Source organism: Dendrobates tinctorius, unplaced genomic scaffold (assembly GCF_039654945.1).
Source record: "Dendrobates tinctorius isolate UK_male_01 unplaced genomic scaffold, ASM3965494v1 ptg000292l, whole genome shotgun sequence".
Taxonomy (NCBI): Eukaryota; Metazoa; Chordata; class Amphibia; order Anura; family Dendrobatidae; genus Dendrobates; species Dendrobates tinctorius.
The window spans coordinates 7889302-7914702 of record NW_027361959.1 but is presented as its reverse complement, the minus strand read 5'-3'; the positions used below and the strand labels follow the sequence as shown (position 1 = coordinate 7914702).

The following is a 25401-nucleotide window of genomic DNA, read 5'->3' as shown; positions in this document are numbered from 1 at the left end:
TGGGAAAGCTTTAATATATAGCTTATTATTTATTATATGATACCATGTATAAAATTTGTGTGCCTTTTTATTTATCAAGTTTGCACTAATTGTTGTGCCATTTTAATAAAGGTAATTTATTATTATTATTGTTCTTATATGTTTCATTTTTGTTTATAATTTTTTTTTTTTAATTTTTATTTATTTTTATATAATTTTTTTTTATTATTTTTCATTTATTGCTACACCCTGCCTGTTTCATCTTCCACCATACCCAGAGTGCATAGTGGTATCTACACCAGATGGTGTGCCATCCACTCGTTTCAGAGGGGTTTCGGTATTTCAATTGTGTATCCAATTATATTTATCTTGATATAGTGATATTTGACCTTATCCCCTACTGTTTAACTTCAGTATTTTTTGTGGTCTAGTTTCTTGAAGTAATTAATGTTAAAATTCCTGGAGGTCTATGGCACTAAAGGGGATAACAACCCTGGTAATCTAGAGCAGTAAGTGGTTGATTGTCATCACCCTTGGTGATCCAAGGATTGAATGTCATAATTATGTTGATTTAGGGTAGGGAAGATATATTCAAGTCAGCATCCCTGGTAGTTTAAAGTCATGTTGGAATCCCTGGTGTTCTAGGGTAGTAAAAGTTTAATATAGTTATCCCTGGTGGTGTAGGAAACACTAAGGCTGTGATGATACCAATGGTGTCACTGGCGTAGCCTAGGGGGCGCTATCAGGGGGCATGTGAACGAACGCAGGGAGTAAAGGAACAAGGCATGCAGTGCACAAAAACCGGGTCATACACAGCAAAGCACACAAGCACAGAGGCACAAAGTTTACGGACGAGTAATCTGGGTCAGCAACCACAAATCGAGTATACGGAAGTATCACCGACACCAAATCCAGGAACTGCCAGCATTAAATAGCCGCCCCAGAACCAAAGAGAGGCGAACTAAAATTAACCCTGACCTGACCAGGATAGAGGCGGAACCATCCTGGCCAGAGTCATGACAAAGGCTTACTGTAATATCACCCCTGGTTGTCTAGGACAGTAAAGGGATTAATGTAAGCATACCTGGTGGTTAAATGAGGTTAAGGGGTTAATCATACATGGTGTCCAGACCAGCAGATGTGTTTTAGCGGGGACTTGAAAAACGGAAGAATTGGATAAGTTAAAGATGTTGTGTAGGGTCGGTGGTGGGGTGCCGAGCTGGGGGGTGGTCCTACTTTTATACCGCGCAGAGATGACAACAGAGACGATGGAGGCAGATTCTGGGTGCAACAGGTCCAAGTTTATTTCTTCACTTGCCGTCCGACTGATGGCACACCTCGCGGCCCTCCGTTTCCAGAGCCGCTTCTCACACCGTACACTGGAGACGTGTCTGCACACACCGTCCCCTCCTTTACTGTCGACGCTCCTGACAGTTCCGTCACTGTGGCCGCCTTAGGCCCATTAACCAACAGTGCTTCTACTGCTCAGTCGTCGTGTCACATACGGTGTCTTACACCCAGTACCTCGTCTCAACTGCGGTCCTTTCCTGTCAGGACCACCCCCCTGACGTCCTCTCTCCTCAGTCCCCCTGGTCTGGATTCTCCTCAGAGTGCACAGACTGTCGTAGTCCTCCTGTCACTTGAGCTCCCCCTGGGGACTGGAATCTTCTGGAACCCTCCCTCAGAATTTATAGCTCACCCGGTTCCTTGAAACTGTCACTCCAACTGTCACCTCGCCCCCCATGACCAACGGTTTCTAAAGCCCTAAGCTGCTGTAAGGTCCTTTGCTCACACTCCACCCTGCCATCTAATGGTCATCCCAAGGTACTGCACGTCCACTACACTTTCCTAGTTGTTTCCCCACTGTAATCACTGACTCCTACCTACACTGTGCAAACCTATCTTTCTTCACTCTGACTAGTCCGTCCGTCCGTCAGGTCACCTTCCCTACACTCCCCCTTCCTTTGTCCATTGTCGTCCTCGACAATCGTCATCCCTGCCTTCGTCGTTCTGAATCTACACCTACATTCTGTTGTCGGACCAGAAGTTGAGCCAAACCCACTATCTGCGGGGGCCGAACCATACTGGGAGCACTATGCTCTGAGCAGCCTACTGCTACTCACCAGCGCGCACGCCACATGACAACGTCTTTCAAATTGGGCAAGGTACACCCGTATTCTCTCTATGGCGTGTATCTTTCCCCTACTCTCCCCTACTGTTACCTTTCACTATCCGGTACGCCATGATCGAGGCCACTCACCTACCAGATCATTGCCGGCGCCCGCCTTTCCTTCTTCAGGGGTGTCCGTGGTGTTGGGGACCTGACCTAGGACGGCTGTCTTTCTCACGTCTTCCCACTCATTTTCCTTCTTTCAATTACATGTCATGGTCGGCGTCCCGGTCTCCCAGACCTCAACTCTTAGATCCCTACCGGATCTCACACTTTCCTTTGGTCCCGCAGACCTTCCCTTAACCCGGACCTGTTGCATTTTACTTTGGCATATCATACAATAAACAACTTTATAATAGCACAAGTACCCATTTTTATATTTTTTTTTCATTTTCTTTTGCTTTAAAACTCAACGTTCAACAATAAACATCGCCAGTACTCCTTTTCCCTCCCCCTTCCTTGGACATGAACACTCCCTCTTGTCTTCATATTCCCGTTCTGTCAAGTTTCCAAATCAGTAAAATAACATCCTGTAAGAGGAACATTCTAAAAAAAAAACAGCTTAATCACATAAAACATTTTTTTTTTTTTAAAACTAGAACTGTTCTTTCAGACTCTGACAGTCCAGGCCATCTCCTGATGGCCGGTTGCAAGGGGCCCACAGCCGTGGAACTCCTGGGGTGAAGGGAGTGTCCAATACAGTCCTCTTTACGGGGGTTCGCGTTCCTCAGGTACCGCCAGTACCGCCACCGCATAATACCCGCGGGGGCAGTATTCTTTATAATAAGAGACAAAGTCCCCTATTTCCAGGGCACGGCCGTGGCGTATGGAGGCTACGTTCACATATACCTTCTGACCAGTCTGATCACGTATGAAGCCATACCCCCGGGCCACATTGGTGTACACCAGCCGCCCCCGGGATCTTTCCACCGCCATGCCAGCCTCCCCTTTTGAATGAAGCAGGCTCCATACCTCCTGCTCTCGAACCTTCTTTTGTTTTACCACCTCCGCAACCCAAACGGAGGGTACCGCGCCAGTCCCAGAGTCCGGTGGGCGGGACCTTGCCGAGAAGGGGCGCGGGGCAGAGGCGGTCGATGATATCTGTGGCCCAGCAGCCGCTGGGGCCGGGTAGCGGATGGGAGCAGCCGTGATTCCGGAGGGCTGGTCCACAGGGCCTGTTAAACAGACCCTAGCCGGTTCCAATACTGGCATTACCGCGGCCACAAGGTAGGCCGCATCCACAACTTCCAGCAAAGCCGGAGTAACGGCCGGTTCAGGTGATGAGGCTGACACCGGCCAAGGGAGCGCAACCGCGCCTTCTGTAAATAAGCTCCGCCCTGTTGACACCGGGCGGGAAGGCTCGGGAACGGGAGCTAGGGCCTTGCTCAATTCCACGTATAGCATAGGGCCCTCCGCAGCCGGGCCTTCCGGTACACTGGAGGCTGCGTGTTGTGGCAAAATGATAGGGGCCGCTTGTGAAGCCGCCGGCAGGGCCGGGGGAACTCTCACCTTCCCCGGCGCCACGGCCTCCGTCACACCACCGCACAGCTCATCCCGCAGCCTCCGCTCTCCAACTCGCTGCTCAGCGGGCCTAGCTTCCAGACTCAGGGGCTCCGCGGGGAGACTCTCCGCCGGTATCAATGGCGGCCGCTCCTTCTGGTTCCGCACGGGCTCCGCACAGATTCCTCTTCTTGCCCATGGACCCGAAGATGACGTTTTCTGTCTCAGCTCGTTCTCCTGCCGCCACTGCCATTCTAGGCGGCCAATGCCCCGACATCCGCAGCGTCTCATACCGTCCGGTGGGCAGCAATCGAATGGCGCCAAACAGTCGCTCCCAGGCTTTTCTTCGGTGTCACTCCTTCTGTGGGGTGGGGCGTTGGCAGGCCTCTCCACCCACCTGTCAGGGTCCAATATATGGAAACGTCGGCCTCCGGGCACATACTGCTGTCCACGGGGGTACGTTGGAGGGGGTCCCAGTCCATTCTGAACAACTGCGAACATCCGGACCTCGCCTCTGCGTTGAAGGAGCACCGCCATACTGCACTGTCCCTGGTACCGCCCCGGATCCTCTACTGGCCACACAGATTCATCACTGCGCTCCTCATTTGTAATCCACTGGTAAGCCAATCGTAATCCACTGGTAATTGTAATCCAAACTGAGTAGTCCGAGTCCTTTTCCATTCTTTGAGGCAGGTCTGCCGCAGAAGATGAGGTATTAGCGGCGGCCATCCTGCCGACTACGCCAAATGTAGGGTCGGTGGTGGGGTGCCGAGCTGGGGGGTGGTCCTACTTTTATACCGCGCAGAGATGACAACAGAGACACGATGGAGGCAGATTCTGGGTGCAACAGGTCCAAGTTTATTTCTTCACTTGCCGTCCGACTGACGGCACACCTCGCGGCCCTCCGTTTCCAGAGCCGCTTCTCACACCGTACACTGGAGACGTGTCTGCACACACCGTCCCCTCCTTTACTGTCGACGCTCCTGACAGTTCCGTCACTGTGGCCGCCTTAGGCCCATTAACCAACAGCGCTTCTACTGCTCAGTCGTCGTGTCACATACGGTGTCTTACACCCAGTACCTCGTCTCAACTGCGGTCCTTTCCTGTCAGGACCACCCCCCTGACGTCCTCTCTCCTCAGTCCCCCTGGTCTGGATTCTCCTCAGAGTGCACAGACTGTCGTAGTCCTCCTGTCACTTGAGCTCCCCCTGGGGACTGGAATCTTCTGGAACCCTCCCTCAGAATTTATAGCTCACCCGGTTCCTTGAAACTGTCACTCCAACTGTCACCTCGCCCCCCATGACCAACGGTTTCTAAAGCCCTAAGCTGCTGTAAAGTCCTTTGCTCACACTCCATCCTGCCATCTAATGGTCATCCCGAGGTACTGCACGTCCACTACACTTTCCTAGTTGTTTCCCCACTGTAATCACTGACTCCTACCTACACTGTGCAAACCTATCTTTCTTCACTCTGACTAGTCCGTCCGTCCATCAGGTCACCTTCCCTACACTTGCACACTACTTTAACATTGATGGCCTATCCTTAGGATAGATCATCAATGCCTGATCAGTGGAGGATGGATGAACCCCACTGATCAGCTGTTCTCGGTATCAGCAGCAGCTGGAACTGACCAGTTATGGAGCTGAACAGTGCAGCTCCATCTGCTGAAAAGTAGCAATGGCCGTGTACTGAACATCCACCACTATTAAGTTGAATAGGAGGCAAAAATACAGTACGTGATTGTGGCCACTATACAGTAGATGAAGCTGCACTGTGCAGCTCCATAACTGGTCAGTTACGGCCGACATAGAGAACAGTTAATTGTCGGGGGTGCCGGGTGTTGCACCACCACAAATCAGACATTGATGGGTTACCCTAAGGAAGCCGTCAATGTTAAAGTAGTGGACAACTGACCACAGTGTGGAGCTAAGGCAGTTTATATTGACCCCTTCCATGAAAAAAAAATATTTCACACAAAGCTGTAAAATATAAAAAAATCCTTTATTTTAAATTATTGACACAAATATAAATGTCATTACTTGTACAACATATTTGTACATTAGTTCCAAATCAAAAAATAAATTTGTTACCAGGCTGTATATACACAACTTAAATGACAAAGAACAACCATATCAAATTCATATTTCAATACATTGATGATCCTTTATCAGAAAATGGAGTAAGTCACAACATGGTATTAAAACATTCTGATCATGAAATAACCCATTTCTTCATTCAAGAATTGCTGCGCACAAAGAATAGGATACCAACGGCAGAAGTTTCCCTGGGCTTTGGGAAACCCTTCTTCTTTCTCCTGTATTTTATCTATTCAAGTATGTTATTTTTGGAGCATAGATCTTTATATTTGACTTTGAGATGTCTGCGATTTTGTGTAAAACTATTTTTATGAGAGAAAAGGATAAAAGCAGTAAATGTGACAGTCTGACTGCCAAGGAAGCTACCGTATTTAAATCTTTCATTTAATTTGAGAATTAAAATTTAAAGCGCCAACCCCTGTCCATAAGTCCTAATTAGGCATATGGATGTCATGGAGGATTCCTGTGCTCAAGGGAATCGGCTGGATGACAGTGTCTCTATTATGAAAGGGTTATCTTTAATGAGATTACACCATTAGACCAGTTTGTGAGTATGGAAAGGTCTCCTGATCTGATCTCAACAGACTTATTTATGCATATGAGACTGTTTGGTTCCAGTCAGAGGACCACCGGCCAGTCTGGATATCGAGGTCCATTGTTAGATCGTGAAAGTCGAGTATGTACAACTGGGCTAAAAAACATAGGCACCATTTAAGGCCCCGTCACACATAACGACTCACCAGCGATCCCGACAACGATATCATCGTGTCAGGATCGCTGGTGAGTCGCTACATGATCGCTGGTGAGCTGTCAAACAGACAGCGATCAGCACAGCGACACCCAGCGCGCGGCGTCGCTGTGTTCGTTAGTTACCAGCGCACTGATGTAGGGAGCTGGTAAGTAACGTACACATCGCGTATCCAAGGGACGTTACCAGCTCACTGCATCAGCGTGCTGGTAACTAACGTACACATCGGGTTTCTAAGGGACACATGTCACTTGGATACCCGATGTGTACGTTAGTTACCAGCTGATCGCTGTCTCCCGCCTGTCACATGCAACGATGCGTGCTGGCCAGCGGGAGAACAGCGACCAAAGAAAAGTCCAGGGATTTCCTACAGCGATACCGGCAGGGGGGGCCGGTCGCTGATCGCTGTCACACACAGCAATCTCGCTGGTGAGATCGCTGTTGTGTCACAAAACTTGTGACTCAGCAACGATCTCGCTAGCGAGATCGCTATGTGTGACGGGGCCCTTAGTATCTAGCAATAAAATAAATACTCTTAAAATTAACATATTTAATTAGTAGAACGTTATACAAAGTTGTAATAAATTAGTGCCATCTTTAAGTCTACAGAACACACCTTCAGAAACCAAAGGAAAAGACACAAGCAGATATCATTTCCCACCTTACTGAGTATACATAAAAATTTCTGTGAGACAAACGATACGATGTCCTACATAGATGCCGACAATTATTGCTTTTAGTTTTTCCCCCCATGCAGTGACGTAACGTGCGCAGGTTGCAGTTGCGCATGGATTCTGGTGCTTGAAAGGTACATGGATCAGGATTTTTACATTATTCGTCTATTTCCAAATATTGTATAGAAGCACCACTGCTTCAACCACCAGAGGATTTACATGGCCATCATGACTGTTATCTCGATTGAATACAGTACTTAAGCTGCTATGTAATAGTGTTACTAGAGAGTAATTGCAAAAGTGCAAAAAGTGGACAAAAATGTATCACAAAAAATATTTGTTAGTATTTGTAAAATATGGCTGCTCATTCATTACCTACTAGAGTAATACTGCACAAGTCATGGCCTACTGCATATAACCGTACTTTTGGAAAATAGACATTAAATAATAGATGATGCCAGGGAGCTCTGCCATTGATATAATGCAGGAATTGGTACAGAAGATATGAGCCTTAAGGCTCTTTTCACATTACAGTCAATGGGCATCATTGAGAACAAACCGGTGTCTGACATTCACTTTAATTTGGTCATACCGCTCCTATGACAGAGCAGAATAATATTATTAAGAGGCAGATGTGAACAGAACCCAAAGTATAAAACTTTAGGCTAATGCACACAGTTATATTAAAGCTCAAATTTGTATGGAACAGTGATAGGGCTCCAATAAAAACTAGAAAGTATGTAGAAAAACTGGGTATATTATGCAGTGCTGCAGTTCTAACATATCGGGACAACTTTCAAATTGCTACATGATGATGTGTTGCCCTCTTTATGCCTCTTTATGCACTGAAGATGGCACGTTCCCTGAGTTTTTCCAGCAAGATAGTGCACCACCACATTATCGGTGTCAGGTCCGAGCATTCCTACATGAACAGTTTCCTGGAAAGTGGATTGATCTTCGTGGGCCAGTTAAATAGCCACCAAGGTCTCCCGATCTGACACCCTTAAACTTTTATCTTTGGGGTCATCTGAAGGCAATTGTTTATGCTGTGAAGATACGAGATGTGCAGCATCTGAAACAACAGATACTGGAAGCCTGTGCTAGCATTTCTTCTGCGGTGTTGCTATCAGTGTGTCAAGAGTGGGACAAGAGGGTTGCATTGACAATCCAACACAATGGCCAGCACTTTGAACACATTTTATAAGTGGTCATAAATTGTAAATAACTCATGAAGGAATAAAGTTATGTTAAAACCAAGCACACCATTGTCTTTCTTCTGAAATTCTCAATAAGTTTGACGTGTCACATGACCCTCTTCCCATTGCAAAAAATAATGTTGGATCCAAAATGGCTGACTTCAAAATGGCCGCCATGGTCACCACCCATCTTGAAATATTTCCCCCCTCCCATATACTAATGTGCCACAACCAGGAAGTTGATATCACCAACCATTCCCATTTTATTTAGGTGTATCCATATAAATGGGCCACCCTGTATAAATCTGCACTGTTTGCTGCTGGGATACTTGTCAGATCCAGGTTGATTACCGTGTATGTGCTCAGGTCTGGTCTGAGCATGTGTGTAGATATCTAGCACTGCAAATTAAATTGCTGCATCTCCATAGAAAATACTTAAGAGAATCTGTCATCAGGATGTTACACCCCAAAGGAATGATGTGTGTATATATGTGTGTATATATGTGTATATATATATATATAAATATATATATATATATATGCCGCTGTAATGCAAAGTAAATCTTTCTAATGATCCTTTTGTAACTAAACCTGCAATGATGACAAGGGGGCATCATCAATATGAAAAGAAAGTTTAAACATAACCACAGAAGGCGATTCTTTACTGTTAGTGCAGTGAGCTAATGGATTATTTACTGTAAGAGCAGCGAGACTATGGAACTCTCTGCATCATGATGTTGTAATGGTTGAGTTGCTAAAAAAGGAAGGCCTGGATGCCTTTCTTGAAAAAATATAATATTATAGGTTATGGCTATTAAATTTTGTAATGGTTCATTGAAGGAATTTTCCCCCCAATATTGGACAAATAGCATCTGCCTCATGGGGTATTGCTTTTCTCATGTTAGGCTCTAGGTTGAACTCGATAGACTTAAATACAATTATAACCTTAAAAACTGTGAAACTACTGTATGTATAAGTGGAGTGGGTAGACCTTGCACATACAGCTCTCCTGCCTTTCTCTCTGTACCACCCGCTGCCTGCCTCCTGTCGCCAGGTCACTCATGTTTCAGTGACCTGTGAGTCAAAAACAGGAGGTGGTCAGCAGGTGGAGGAAAGGGAGAGGGCAGAAGAGCTGTAAGTTTAGTGTCTGCCCACTGCACTTGTCACTCATTAGCATATAATTTCAACTCTGGATTTCTCTAAAGCAGCAAAACTGATTTCTACAAGGAAGGTAAAGATTTTCTCAGCATTAAAACACCTTTATATACATGCCATTAATTTGGGATATAAAATCCTGATGACAGGTTCCCTTTAAGTTAAGAGTAATATTGCCAATAGACATAAGACAAATGTTGTGTATACCATCACTCATGTATATTAATATAATATGTAGTCCCTAGTCACATTTTGCATTAGGAAATGTTGGGTGGTAAATATGACTTGAATTCAGGTTAATCACCCTTACTTTTTGTTGGGGTTTTCATGTAGGATTTATAAAAGAAGCTACAGAAAAGGATGAGATAACTTGTGTACATCATAGTAGACCAGAAAATGTTCTCGATGGTACTTGAACATGTCCCGCCCTGCATCCACTTATACACCAGGACATTGACGAAAGTGCCCATGAGCATTTGCAAGATCTGGGTGATTGTGATGAACATGGCACACGGACGTGGCACTTGAATTCCTGCAGCACGTAGGGTGTAATAAGAGTACATGAAGGCATGGACTGTGAAATTCATGGTCATGAACCACCCTCCCCCCGCTACCATATCCTTATATGTGAACCATGTGTAGAGCAGCACTGTGATGTGATGGTACCAGTGAAGGAAGATTAGCTTTTGCTTGCGCAGAACAATGAACAAAGTGTCACCTGTAAAGAAAGACAGAAAATCTCTTTAGTGTCGATCATTAGCACAAAGTATATTATTACCCATTCATGTTGCATTCCATCTACCATGGGGGGTAGCCTCAGTGACGTCAGCGGGAGTCTCCGCAATTTAATACAACGAATTAACCCCTTAAATGAACCCCTACAAGCCCAAAATTTAACCCACAAGCCCTCATATAATTAATAGTGATAGACATAAAAAAAAAACATGAAATGAAATGGTTAACTATATGTAAACCATGTGTCATTTCATGTCGGGCAGGAGAATGTTATACAAAAGCCGGCTAATGTGTCAGCGGCTATTCTGCAATTAAGAACTGTATGAACTAGAAATATATATATTAATGTGTCTCTATAACATGTATAAAATATATATATATATTTATTTAATGTGTCTATATCTATTAATTAGTTTGTGTGGGGAAACCTGTCATTGGGCTCCATTATATGTCCATTTTGCTTTCCTGCGAGAAAATCTCGCCAGACGGATGTCAAAAGGATCCTTACATGCGATTAAAATCGCATCAATGAAGATAAATCGCATCAAAAACGCATCACTGGTTAAGATACCTTTGTGCGATTTCGGACCGTTAAATTGGGACCGATTTTTTATTCGTTGTGTGTGACTCCATCCTAAGTCCTACTTTTCAGGACTCTGTCCATCCCAATTCATTATATTTAAATATAAATCAAAACCAATGTTTGCTCCTCACTAAAATAGGGTAGATCTGCTTAAAGCGTTATTCTTAAAAGAATCAAATTACTCTCTATCCTATGGAGCCACATCCTGAATGAAGCAGAGGTGCACATGTGCGGCTTCAGCACCATTCATTATCTATGGGACTGCCAGAAAATGTATGGCCCTGTATAGACAATGGATAAAGCATAGGCAGTGCATGTGCACCCCTGTTCTGTAAATGGTTGCAGAGCCTGGTTACTGAGATCAAAAGTCCAGATCTCAGAATCGCTGGAGTTCCCAGCGGTCGGACATACAGCAATCAGCAAGCTATAACTTGATTTTTGAGATTTACCCTTTAAGGATTTCCTATAATGTAGCTGGATCTCAATTATGTACAAGAAAGTTTCTTTAAAAGTCTACTGCCACTACTCTACAGAAAGATGGGAGAGGTAACAAAAGTTTCTTAAATACAAAGATAGTTCCTTTTTACTCACTACACATTAGATCAATAACAGTTTTGATAAGAACAGTGGTCTAGAAAGACTGGTTCTTCTGCCTTGCTCAAAAACTGGTTTCTGATGATGCAGCAGTTTCCTTCATGAGACATCAAATGATATAACACCTCCCATCTTCTTTACAAAGTCTTTGTGATATCTAAGTAAAATTGCATACCGTAGCGTAATCTCTTCCAAAGCACCTAAGGGTATGGGCACACGTTGCGGATTCTACTGCGGATCCGCAGCGGATTTGGCCCTGCGGATCTGCAGCAGAATCTCCTGCGTTGTACAGTACCATTAAAGTCAAGCTAAAATCAAAAACGCTGTGCACATGCTACGGAAAAATCCACAGCATAAACGCTGCGGGTTCATTTCCGCAGCATGTCAATTCTTTGTGCGGATCCGCAGCGTTTTGACACCTGCTCCATTATAGGAATCCGCAGGTGTCAAAACGCAGGAGAAATCTGCACAAAATCTGCAGGTAAAATGCAGGTTATTTTACCTGCGGATTTAGCCAAATCCGCATGGAAAAATCTGCAGGGTAATCCGCAACATATGCACATACCCTAACTGTAGTCAGGGTGGTGGTATTTGTGGCTACTATTACTATGATGGATTTTCCTCCACATTGGATGTCTATCTAAGTAAGGAATGTGTCTGATATGACTTGCAAACCCACAGTGTACACAGCCTCTTACTAAGCTATTGAAATTCTGTATAGTCTGCATAGTTCATCAGAGTTCAGCATGTACGGGCTTTAACCTCAGACATACTGGCTTTACCTTCAGCAAATATCTTCAGAATGAAAAACAAGATTTGGAGGATTGAAAGAATGTCTGATGGAGTGAGAGAGTTCATTCTAATGCTGATATGAAACCGATTGACTTACCGAGCTCTGGAACTTTACTAAGGACGAAGGCATATGCCCAAAACTTGGTAACAGGTCCATTATAAAATCCACGGTCACAAATCGAGTGCTTGAAACCATTGGAGAGGAGTAAGTGAAACATGTACCAACCAGTGCGGATCGCCCCAATGATACTGAAAATATAATATAAATAGCCTGAGTTACAGCTACTATTCATCCTTGCTCACTTACAAGGCTACGTTCCCATGATGAGCTTTGGTGAGTTTTTGATGTTGCAGAATTTCTACTCCATTTCTGTACTTAATATTTCAATTAGGTTACTTGTGTTTTTTCGTTGCGTTTTTGTGTGCATTTTTTAACATGCATTTTTGACTCTGAGTTTTTTTTGTCTCTTGTTAGTGTGTTATGCTTTAAATAAAGATGCTTTGTTTTTGATGCTTCCTGTTATTTGGCTTTGACAAAACTTTATTGACATATTTAGGTGCAGATTACAGGCATTTTCAGTGCCTTTAAAACGCTCTTAAAACGCATGTGTGTTTATTGCCTGCTGAATTTCTGCACCTAATGCAAGACTATGGGGAAATTCCACAGAAAACTCTGCATACTCGCAAGAGAAATTGACATGTTGGAGATTTAAAACACAAACCGCAGGTGAATTTCGTTAAAAGGAAGCACAGTGGGCAGGAGATTTCTATAAATCCCATCCACTTTGCTGGAACTGTAAGACGCTGTGTTTTTGATGCCGCAAAAATGTGTAGGTTAAAAAACGCACCAAAAGTTCATCATGGGAAGGTAGTCTAAAAATGTCTTAAATTTTTCAAGATGTCAGCTTGCTGTGATTCAGCATAAGCCAACATTGTTCAGTTTCAGTAGATAAAAAAAATGTGATCCATATAGTGGGCACAGAGGTCCTTGTCCCACTACAAGTAATAGAAGCTCTAATATTCCAGTGAACCTGTGTGTCCATTGCCTGGTCAAAATAGATCCACTGCAGGTAACAAATCACATTAGTTAGGGGTTGTTGATAGATTGTTGTACTTTTGAAAATAATTTGTGCAATAAAATGGCTGATGTCATTATCTCGTGATCATTACATCATACTGTACAAAGGTGTTAGTGATTGTGATAAGTTAAGAGTACTTATTTCTCAGATGCCATTGCTACAAAAGACTTCAGTATGAAAGTTGCTAACAACATATGTTGTACTATAGGATGGAGAACACCACCAAATTATTTACTACTTGTGTCTTATCTGCGAGCAATATAGTAAAACAATGACTTGTGAAACAAACTGTGCTAAAGCTGGAGTCACACATAGCAACTTACCAGCGATCCCGACAACGATATCAACGTGTCAGGATCGCTGGTAAGTCGCTATGTGATCGCTGGTGAGCTGTCAAACAGACAGCTTCACCAGCAATTAGCACAGCGACCCCGAGCGCGCGGCATCGCTGTGTTCGTTAGCGCTGATGCCATGGATCCATGTAAAAAATAGAATTAAAATAAAAAATATTGCTATTCTCACCTTCCGACGTCCCGCGCAGCATTCCCGCCTCTCTCCACGCTCCAGTCCCAGTAATCCTTTGCGAGAATTACAGCGATGACGTCCGTTCTCGCGGGATCGCGAAGTCTCGCGGTCATTCTTGCAAAGGATTACTGGGACCGGGAGTGTGGAGAGAGGCGGGAAGACTGCGCAGGACGCCGGAAGGTGAGAATAACAATATTTTTTTTTTTTTTTATTATTTTACAGCTGATCGCTGGTCTCCCGCCTGTCACACGCAGCGATGCGTGCTGGCCAGTGGGAGATCAGCGACGAAAAAAATGTCCAGAGGTTTCTTGCAGGGATCAGCGATACCGGCAGGGGGGCCGGTCGCTGATCGCTGTCACACATAGAGATTGCTATGTGTGACAGGGCCTTAAGACTTGAAGCAGACTGTGCAGGCATCTCCTGTACTTCTGTTTAGATTTCTACAGAACTTTTCTCTTAAGGCCCCGTCACACATAGCAATCTCGCTAGCAAGATCGCTGCTGAGTCACAAGTTTTGTGACACAACAGCGATCTCACCAGCGAGATCGCTGTGTGTGACAGCGATCAGCGACCGGCCCCCCTGCCGGTATCGCTGATCGCTGCAAGAAACTCCTGGACATTTTTTTCGTCGCTGATCTCCCACTGGCCAGCACGCATCGCTGCGTGTGACAGGCGGGAGACCAGCGATTAGCTGTAAAATAATAAAAAAAATAAAAAATATTGTTATTCTCACCTTCCGGCATCTCGCGCAGTCTTCCCGCCTCTCTCCACGCTCCCGGTCCCAGTAATCCTATGCAAGAATGACCGCGAGACTTTGCGATCCCGCGAGAACGGACGTCATCGCAGTAATTCTCGCAAAGGATTACTGGGACCGGAGCGTGGAGGAGAGAGGCGGGAATGCTGCGCGGGACGTCGAAAGGTGAGAATAACAATATTTTTTATTTTAATTCTATTTTTTACATGGATCCATGGCATCAGCGCTAATGAAAACAACAGCGATGCCGCGCTCGGCGTCGCTGTGCTAATCGCTGGTGAAGCTGTCTGTTTGGCAGCTCACCAGCGATCACATAGCGACTTACCAGCGATCCTGACACGTTGATATCGTTGTCGGGATCGCTGGTAAGTTGCTATGTGTGACTCCAGCTTTAGATTCAAATTCTGATTAAGATTAGATGGGTCCCAAAAACCTGACATGACACAAAAATTGCAGCATGCTCCATTAGACTCTGTATATAGAGAGCTAGTTTCCCCTATATGCATTGAATATGTTCATACCCACGGAACCCAACTGAGATTATACGGCACTGCATGAAGACTTTGCAGCTCACTACAAACTTCTACGTAAAACTTTTGTGAAAATTCCATAAATATGCCCTCCATCCAACTAACTTCAAAGATGATTTCTAGAAAGTAGTATATAGTTAGTCAAAGAGCTCAAGGGCAATAACAGCAGCTCCAAAATATGCAATATATATTGCAAGCCTCTCATTTATATGGCCTGGCTAGGAACATCATCATGAAAGGGGATGTGCAGTACTCGACCGACTCCTTCTCAATCCCTATGTTTCCCCCTTGTAAAATGTTAATATCTATACTCACCTTCAGTGAGATCTGATTAGCTGCAGGGATCGCGTGATCCCCGGGAAAGCCAACTGCTTGAACACTGCCGGCACTGGAGGTAAGTATAGGTGCTATTATTTTACAAAGGGGAAACAAAGGGATTGAGAAGGGATTGCCCATGTAGTAGTTGACAAACCCCTTTAAATTGTAATACTGTAAATAATCATGAACAATAATATTTAAAAAATACTTTACCTGAATATTGCAAGACTGAGGGACCAGAGGACCAATGGCCTCCGCAGTTCAAACCTTTTTCTTTCTTTCATGACATGCTGACCTCCAAATATCAGTGCGGCATATAGAAGTGACAAAAGGAAGGCCTTACTCCTGCAATGAGAAGAAGCATAGTTATAACAGTCAAAGCAAAAATTAGAATTAAATACAATTCACACATCCAGAGGAGCAAAAAGGTTTGAAGGTTTGTTTTAAACCTGGAGCAAACTGTTAAACTGGATTCACATGTCCAACTGTAAGGAGATGGACAAATAAAAGATTTCCACGGTTAATGTATAACAGGATATCTGAAAGTAAGAGAAAGTGGTTAGAATTGCATCATTAGGATTTGTATAGCAAAGCGCATGGTTCCTGAGGGGAACAGATTGGAGGAGACACCAGGTCAAGTGATAGCTTTGGCACAGTTAGCAATTCTAAAAAGACAAGGAGGTCAGTGAAGGTGAGGAGTTGGAACCTGGACCTGTAGCAGGACGGACGTGCAATGCAGCAAAGCTGGCTTATAGCCGCCTTTTTGAGTGACCAGACCTGAGTGAAGGATTGAGTAACCAGAAAAAGTGGAGAATTGAGTAATCAGAGCCAAGTGGAGAACCGAATGACCAGAATGGAACCAGAAATGAGTGAAGAACCTTGCAACCAAGACCAGAGCCAATTGAACGATTCTGGAACCAAGTCATCTGGACTGGACCCAAGCGAAGCAAGCAGATCGTGTCAGTAGGACACTTGCGAGATACAAGATGTGAGGTACACAAGGGACCAAGGATGTGCTTTAAAGAATGGAGGAGGCCAGCGAAATGTGTGCTAGAAGTGACTCAACTAGAAACGACTTGCGGCCTAATGGGGTAGCAACATAGATTCCATTTAGAGCCTGGATAGTGTATGTTAATACCATGAAAGTGACAGGTGATGGGTACAAGGTTGACTGTGACACACCATATAATCGATTAATAGAATAGAGACGCTTTTATCTATTGAAAATGTGTAGTGCCTTGCATGATTCAGTCTAATTGTTGTAACTGTTACCGCTGCTTCTATCCGAAAAGGTGACTTACGTTTCAATTGGAAAATATTTTATTGCACTTTAACAATCTGCTAACCTTGTTCAATTTGCTGTGTTACAGTAATAGTCTTTGGTTAAGTTACCACTGTGTCCTCATATTCTGCGATGTTACATCCCAAGCACCTACTTGCACAACATACACTGATCGAGTATGGACCGTGGATTTTGTGACCTAAACTTGACAGCAGGGCATAACTAACGCGGTTGCAGTAGTCGCCATTGCAACCGGACCTGACGGGTGAAGGGGACACTGACAGCAGCAAATACTTTAGCTGGATGTTCGTACTTGGAAACACATTCAGCTGAAGTGTATTGCGATGCACAGACCCATCGGGTCCATGCGTGGCAATACAGGGTGCCCACCCATCAGAGACAAATAGCTGACGTCGGTATTCATGTGATTGGGATAGTTACGTCATGCGCTCCTGTCGCTTGCACGCTGAAGTCAGCTTCTGGTCTTACAAGAGGATGCCGCCCGGCGGGGGAGCAGATGGACAGTGAGTGTTTAATTCATTTATTTTAAGTCAGTGAGTACACGGTGGCCATACTACTGCAAGGATGACTATGGGCTGTGCATTATGCTACATGAATGACTATGGACTATGCATTATAGAAACGTAGAATATTAGAGATGGAAGGGACCTCAAGAGTCATCGTGTCCAACCCCCTACTCAATGCAGTATTCACTAAACCATCTCAAACTGATGTCTGTCCAGCCTCTGTTTGAAGACTTCAATTGAAGGAGAACTCACCACCTCTCTTGGCAGCCTGTTCCACACATTGATCTCCCTTACTGTCAAAACTTTTTTTTCCTAATATCTAATCTGTATCTTCTCCCTTTCAGTTTCATTCCATTGCTTCTCATGTTTACATTTGAAAATGAGAATAAGGATGATTGTTCTGCCTTCTTTCACATATGATGCTGTGTGGATTCCAGCATGCGGCTACTGTATGGGTGCTTAAGTCTATTATTTATTGGGATGATGTGGACAACAATGGGAGATGATAACAGATGGTATAGTAGAACACAGTAGTAGAATAGATCAAGGGTTGTTGTACAAAGTTGTAGATGATATCAGAGATTGTTGTGCACAGTTATGGATGATTCAGATAAAAACTATAAGAAACAGATAATGCAGCATGTCAGTACTGGTAGACAATATGCAATACATCAGTACTGGCAGGTAATCACAGCAATACAGGGTACTATCACAACAGTAGCAATGATACAGGATTCTGTTATATCGGTAGCATGCATTATATAGAAGCTGAACAATATAACATACACAGCAGTAAAAGAGAAAGATATCTAAAACAACTAATGGCTGCCAGCTTTGCACTCACTGACAAGAGGATGCATATCTATCATGCATTGCAAACATCATGGGGGGCTGCATTATGGCTGCATATGCATAGCACATAATTGCATTAATCGTACCGGTATCTGCTCGTTATAAGCAGTGGTTTTGCAGAGAGCTGAGCTGAGCTTCATAAGAAGGGCAACTTATGACACTCAGTGGCAATAGCTGGAACAGCACTTAAAAATATCTTGCTGCACAGAATGGGCAGAACAATGATCCCTCTATACTGTGACATCCCTTCGGATATTTGTAGAGAGCTATTAAGTCTCCTCATAGCCTTCTTTTTTGCAAGCTAAACATTTCCAGATACTTTAACCATTCCTTGTAGGACATACTTTGAAGTCCTCTCACCATCCTGGTAGCTCTTCTCTGAACTTGTTCCAGTTTTTCAATGGATTTTTTTTAAAATGTGTCCCCCAGAACTGGACACAGTATTCCAGATGAGGCCTGACTAAGGAGGAGTACAAGGGGTTAATTACTTCACATGATCAATTCTATATGCTTCTCTTAATACATCCTAGAACTGTGTTTGCCTTTTTTGCTGCTGCATCACACTGTTGACTCATGTGCTGTCTGTCATCTATTATACCCAAGTCTTTTCCACATGTGCTGTCACTTAGTTCTCTTCCTCCCATTCTGTAGATGTAATTTTCACTTTTCTTGCCCAGATGTAGAATGTTACATTTCTTCCTGTTAAATACTTCAAGAAGTTGTCAAGGATTAGCAAAATTACTGTGTTTGTTTCCAGAAATAGCACCACATCTTTCCATGTACAGTCTATCACATTGCAGCTCACTGTCTTAAATAAGTGTGAGTCGCAATTCACATGATCGATTTCTGTACACTCGAGAGAAATGGTCCCATTATTCTGGTTAGGCCGGAGTCACACTAGCGATTAAATCGGACGAATGCAATGCGATAAAAAAATCGCATTGCATTCGTCCCAATGTTATTCTATGTTGCTGCTCCCATCATGAGTTTTTTTATCGGATCCGTTCCTTGGACCGAGACAATCCCAGCATGCTGCGATTGTCACCGATTTTCGGATCGGATTCGCCAATGCAAGTCTATGGATGCGATTAAAAATCGCATTGAAAACGCACCACAAGTGTGACTTGTGATTAAATCGCAAGACTTCTCCAGGGCAACAGGAAAGAGCATCAGGCATTTGCATTGGATGTCAATTTGATGCTTAGATGCGAATAAAATCGGTTCATCGCCGGAAAATGGGATGACAGACGGATCCCTGGACAAGAATTACACTGGTCAACAGCATTTTTGGTGCCAAAGATATTTCATCGAATTTAGGGTATTTTTGGGGTGCTGATTCTGAATATGTCATCAGTTTTGCCAGATTGGCTCAAGTTTTTGAGATTTTTGGTATCTTATTTATAGCACTTGTTGGTAAATGCGACGCATCATCTCATTAATTTCTTTGGATTAGTACTTGAACTGAGCAGTTCTCAATATAGTTTTGTGTTAATTAGTGTTCTAAAAGTTTGTTCATAGCTTGATTTTTGCACTAACTTTATGTTGTTGTCTGTTTTCCAGTGAAAAGCATGAACTCATCATGAAGAAGTTGTCTTAACGATCCAGACTCATTCTGTTACATTTGTGGTGAATACACACTGCCAAAACATAGAAGAAACATAACAGACTTCGTAAAAAAAGTGTATTTTGCCTATTTTGGGGTTATGCTTGGGGACCAAGACAAGTTTTGGGCACCACACATAGTGTGCAAAGCATGTATCGAATTATTACGAAAATGGAGCAAAGGACAAAGAAAAAGCTTCAAATTTGGTGTTCCAATGGTGTGGAGAGAGCCAAAAAATCATCATGATGACTGTTATTTATGGTAAACACAGGTACAGGCACATCTTCACAATGAGGGACAGGCCTTCTTGCAGATTCCATGTTACTCCCATTTTCGTTTCTTATGCTTATTGAATCCTTGCACTTGCACTGCACAGAAATAACAGTCATCATGATGATTTTTTGGCTCTCTCCACACCATTGGAACACCAAATTTGAAGCTTTTTCTTTGTCCTTTGCTCCATTTTCGTAATAATTCGATACATGCTTTGCACACTATGTGTGGTGCCCAAAACTTGTCTTGGTCCCCAAGCATAACCCCAAAATAGGCAAAATACACTTTTTTTACGAAGTGTGTTATGTTTCTTCTATGTTTTGGCAGTGTATATTCACCACAAATGTAACAGAATGAGTCTGGATCGTTAAGACAACTTCTTCATGATGAGTTCATGCTTTTCACTGGAAAACAGACAACAACATAAAGTTAGTGCAAAAATCAAGCTATGAACAAACTTTTAGAACACTAATTAACACAAAACTATATTGAGAACTGCTCAGTTCAAGTACTAATCCAAAGAAATTAATGAGATGATGCGTCGCATTTACCAACAAGTGCTATAAATAAGATACCAAAAATCTCAAAAACTTGAGCCAATCTGGCAAAACTGATGACATATTCAGAATCAGCACCCCAAAAATACCCCAAATTCATTAAAATATTTTGGACACCAGAAAAAAAAATTTTTTTCGTTGACCTGTGTTATTTGTGCGATTTCGTACTGTTAAAATCGGACCGATTTTTTAATGGTTGTGTTTGACTCCAGCCTTAGACTTTGATCAGAATGGCATCATTTTTTTCTTGGGCGTGGATAGTTTCTCCATTCTTTCAGTCCATCAAAATGTCATCCAATTGCAGTTTTTTTCATGAACCCATAAACTTGCATTGCTGATTTTGATCTGACACGGATATAAAAATTGGATGTCTCTCATTTTTTCCATAAATCACTCGGTCCAAGGAAAAAAATAGACATGTGCACAGCCTCATAGAATATCATAGGTATGAATGTCATCCGTGAAAATCACAGACAGCACTCGTGCGAGAAAATCGGTAGTGTGCACTAGCTGGACAGATATGGGTCTGTTTCTAGAAAAATACAAATGCTCTTTCCTAAACCTGATATGCTCTAAAAATTTGGAAATCCTAAGAATTTGCTTATAAAAATGTAATGGAAAGAAGGGAACTGAATCCTCTGCAATCAAAAGGGAGTTTCAATGACACAACTGGCATAAAGCATATCAACTACATGGGTTGGGTAATAGAGAAAAATGGCAGACACTTCTAAGCTATGTATACACCCTGCCAAGCAGAAAATTCTGGGCTCATTTACAACATTACTAGAACATTATACAGTTTCTTTTTGGTGCCCTACTGGGAACAGAAAGGTAAATACGGTATTTAGAAAGAGTTAAATATGAGCTAGAACACTGTAAGGGAAGTAAAAAGTTCCCTTTAATATAATTCATTTATTTCAACGGATAATTTGTCGGCACACAACTAAAGATAGCATGACAAAAACAAAATAAAGAAGCAGGTTAATTATTTGGGAGTATCCATGAGAATGCATAATGAGAAAACCACACATAAAATGCAGATAGGATGAGCTGTGGGTGTGAGAATAATCATATGGGATGCATTCAACTGGTTCGGATGAGGGAAGGAACACACAAGAAAAATCCTAGGTCATGCAAGGGGCTATCAGTATATACAGTACAGAAAGTATTCAGACCCCTTTAAATTTTTCACTCTTTGTTTCATTGCAGCCAGTTGGTAAATTCAGAAAAGTTCATTTTTTTCTCATTAATGTACACTCTGCACCCCATCTTGACTGAAAATAAATAACAGAAATGTAAAAATTAAGAAAAAATTTGCAAATTTATTAAAAAGAAAAACTGAAATATCACATGGTCATATGTATTCAGACCCTTTGCGCAGTATTGAGTAAAAGCACCCTTTTGAGCTAGTACAACCATGAGTCTTCTTGGGAATGATGAAACAAGTTTTTCACACCTGGATTTGGGGATCCTCTGCCATTCTTCCTTGCAGATCCTCTCTAGTTCCATCAGGTTGGATGGTGAACGTTGGAGGACAGCCATTTTCTATTTAAATATTTTTATTAAAGTTTTTATAAAACTGGGAGGTGGATAGGGAGGGGGAACAAGAAAAGGAGGGGAAAAGGGTAAATGTACATAGGAAGGGTAAGGGTAATAAAAAATAGAGAACCCTTGTAACAAAGCATACATTAATAAGTATACCAAATACTAATGTCAATAAGAGGCACAATAATGCTGAACCTTTAAGGAGGAGATGCAAGAAGGCGGTCTAGTCCATTTACTTAAGGAGGTGCATGAAAGAAATTTAAACTCGTCTAAATTTACTTTTCCAGACCTTCCACTTAGTGTAGGCGAGAATATTATTGTTACTAACTGCGAACCTCCATTCGATAGCATTATGTTGGTAGATTTTGTCTAGGATATCTGAAAATTTAGGAGGGTCAGGCTTCTTCCAAAAGTAAGCCAAGTTATTTTTAACTACCAAAAAGATGTGAATAACTACCTGTCTCACCGACGGGTGTGATTGATCCAAGTCCAAAGAAAGCAATGCTTTTTGGGGAGTCAGGGTAAAATTGTCTGTAAAGGAGTCAATATGATGAGAAACCTGGAGCCACAGACGTTTTAGTTTCGGGCAACACCAAAAGATGTGGTAAAGATTCCCCTGTTGTACGCATCGTCTCCAAAAAAGGGGGGGTGGGCCTAGTTAATGTCGGAGAGTCTGATAGGCATGTAATGCTACCTGGTAAGTAGTTTGAAATAAGACTAGTGAAGAGTCATTGATATGGTAGATTTATGTGTATTTTTTATGGTGATGTCCCATTGTTCAATCGGAACAACAGTCCCAAGGTCGGACTCCCATCTCCTTAACCCCTTCACCCCCAAGGGTGGTTTGCACGTTCATGACCAGGCCAATTTTTACAATTCTGACCACTGTACCTTTATGAGGTCATAACTCTGGAACGCTTCCATGGATCCTGGTGATTCTGACATTGTTTTCTCGTGACATATTGTACTTCATGTTAGTGGTAAAATTTCATTCAAATAACTTGCGTTTATTTGTGAGAAAAACGGAAATTTGGCGAAAATTTTGAAAATTTCTCAATTTTCCAACTTTGAATTTTTATGCCCTTAAATCACAGAGATATGGCACACAAAAAACTTGATAACTAACATTTCCCACATGTTTACTTTACATCAGCACAATTTTGGAACCAAAATTTTTTTTTGTTAGGAAGTTATAAGGGTTAAAAGTTGACCAGCGATTTCTCATTTTTACAACACCATTTTATTTTTAGGACCACATCACATTTGAAGCCACTTTGAGGGGTCTATATGATAGAAAATACCCAAAAGTGACACCATTCTAAAAACTGCACCCCTTAAGGTGCTCAAAACCACATTCAAGAAGTTTATTAACCCTTTAGGTGCGTCACAGGAATTTTTTTGAATATTTAAAAAAAAATGAACATCTAACTTTTTTTCACAAAAAAAATACTTCAGGTTCAATTTCTTTTATTTTACCAAGGGTAACAGGAGAAATTGGACTGCAAAAGTTATTGTGCAATTTGTCCTGAGTACACTGATACCTGATATGTGGGGGGGAACGACTGTTTCGGCACATGGCAGAGCTCAGAATGGAAGGAGCGCCGTTTGACTTTTTCAATGGAAAATTGGCTGGAATTCAGATCGGACGCCATGTCACGTTTGGAGAGTCCCTGATGTACCTAAACAGTGGAAACCCCATACAAGTGACCCCATTTTGGAAACTAGACCCCCCAAGGAACTTATCTAGATATGTGGTGAGAACTTTGAACCCACAAGGGCTTTACAGAAGTTTATAACGTACAGCAGTACAATTAAAAAATCATATTTTTTCCACAAAAATGATCTTTTCACCCTCAATTCTTATTTTTCCAAGGGTAACAGGACCCTAAAAGTTATTGTGCAATTTGTCCTGAGTACGCTGATACCCCACATGTGGGGGTAAACCACTATTTGGGAGCATGGCAGAGCTCGGAAGGGAAGCAGCGCCATTTGACGTTTTTGGCTGGAATTGAGATCGGACACCATGTCGCGATTGGAAAACCCCTGATGTACCAAAACAGTGGAAACCCCCCACAAATGACACCATTTTGGAAACTAGACCCCCTAAGGAACTTATCTAGATGTGTGGTGAGAACTTTGAACCCCCAAGGGCTTCACAGAAGTTTATAACATAAAGCCGTACAATTAAAAAATCATATTTTTTCCACAAAAATGATCTTTTCACCCTCAATTCTTATTTTTCCAAGGGTAACAGGACCCTAAAAGTTATTGTGCAATTTGTCCTGAGTACGCTGATACCCCACATGTGGGGGTAAACGACTATTTGGGAGCATGGCAGAGCTCGGAAGGGAAGCAGCGCCATTTGACGTTTTTGGCTGGAATTGAGATCGGACACCATGTCGCGATTGGAAAACCCCTGATGTACCAAAACAGTGGAAACCCCCTACAAATGACACCATTTTGGAATCTAGACCCCCTAAGGAACTTATCTAGATGTGTGGTGAGAACTTTGAACCCCCAAGGGCTTCACAGAAGTTTATAACATAAAGCCGTACAATTAAAAAATCATATTTTTTCCACAAAAATGATCTTTTCACCCTCAATTCTTATTTTTCCAAGGGTAACAGGACCCTTAAAGTTATTGTGCAATTTGTCCTGAGTACGCTGATACCCCACATGTGGGGGTAAACCACTATTTGGGCGCATGGCAGAGCTCGGAAGGGAAGCAGCGCCATTTGACGTTTTTGGCTGGAATTGAGATCAGACACCATGTCGCGATTGGAAAACCCCTGATGTACCTAAACAGTGGAAACCCCCCACAAATGACACCATTTTGTAAACTAGACCCCCCAAGAAACTTATCTAGATGTGTGGTGAGAACTTTGAACCCCCCAGTGCTTCACAGAAGTTTATAACGCCCGGGCGTGAAAATAAAAAATTCGTATTTTTTCCACAAACATGATCTTTTAGTCACCATTTTTTTATTTTCCCAAGGGTACCAGAGAAAACTACTGTATGGGCACATGTCGGGGCTCGGAAGGGACGTAGTGACGTTTTAGAATGCAGACTTTGATGGAATGGTCTGCGGGTGTCATGTTGCCTTTGGAGAGCCCCTAATGTACCTAAACAGTGGAAACCCCCCACAAATGACCCCATTTTGAAAACTAGACCCCCTAAGGAACTTATCTAGATGTGAGGTGAGCATTTTGAACCCCCAAGGGCTTCACAGAAGTTTATAATGCCCGGGCATGAAAATAAAAAAAACGTATTTTTTCCACAAACATGATCAATTAGTCCCCAATTTTTTTATTTTCCCAAGGGTAACAGGAGAAATT

The 25401-nt window shown here is 42.8% G+C and overlaps 1 protein-coding gene across 1 annotated transcript in view; it reads right to left on the bottom strand.

The window, feature by feature from the left end:
- Window positions 1-5630: 5630 nt before the first annotated feature.
- Window positions 5631-25401, bottom strand: part of LOC141072867 (very long chain fatty acid elongase 6-like) — a 39088-nt gene continuing 19317 nt past the window's right edge. The window contains exons 2-4 of the mRNA XM_073560079.1: window positions 15641-15772; window positions 12319-12470; window positions 5631-10235 (exon numbers count right to left, since the gene is read on the bottom strand). Coding sequence (XP_073416180.1) covers window positions 9814-10235; window positions 12319-12470; window positions 15641-15772 — 706 coding nt within the window. The 3' untranslated portion in view covers window positions 5631-9813. The remainder of the gene's footprint in view (window positions 10236-12318; window positions 12471-15640; window positions 15773-25401) is intronic.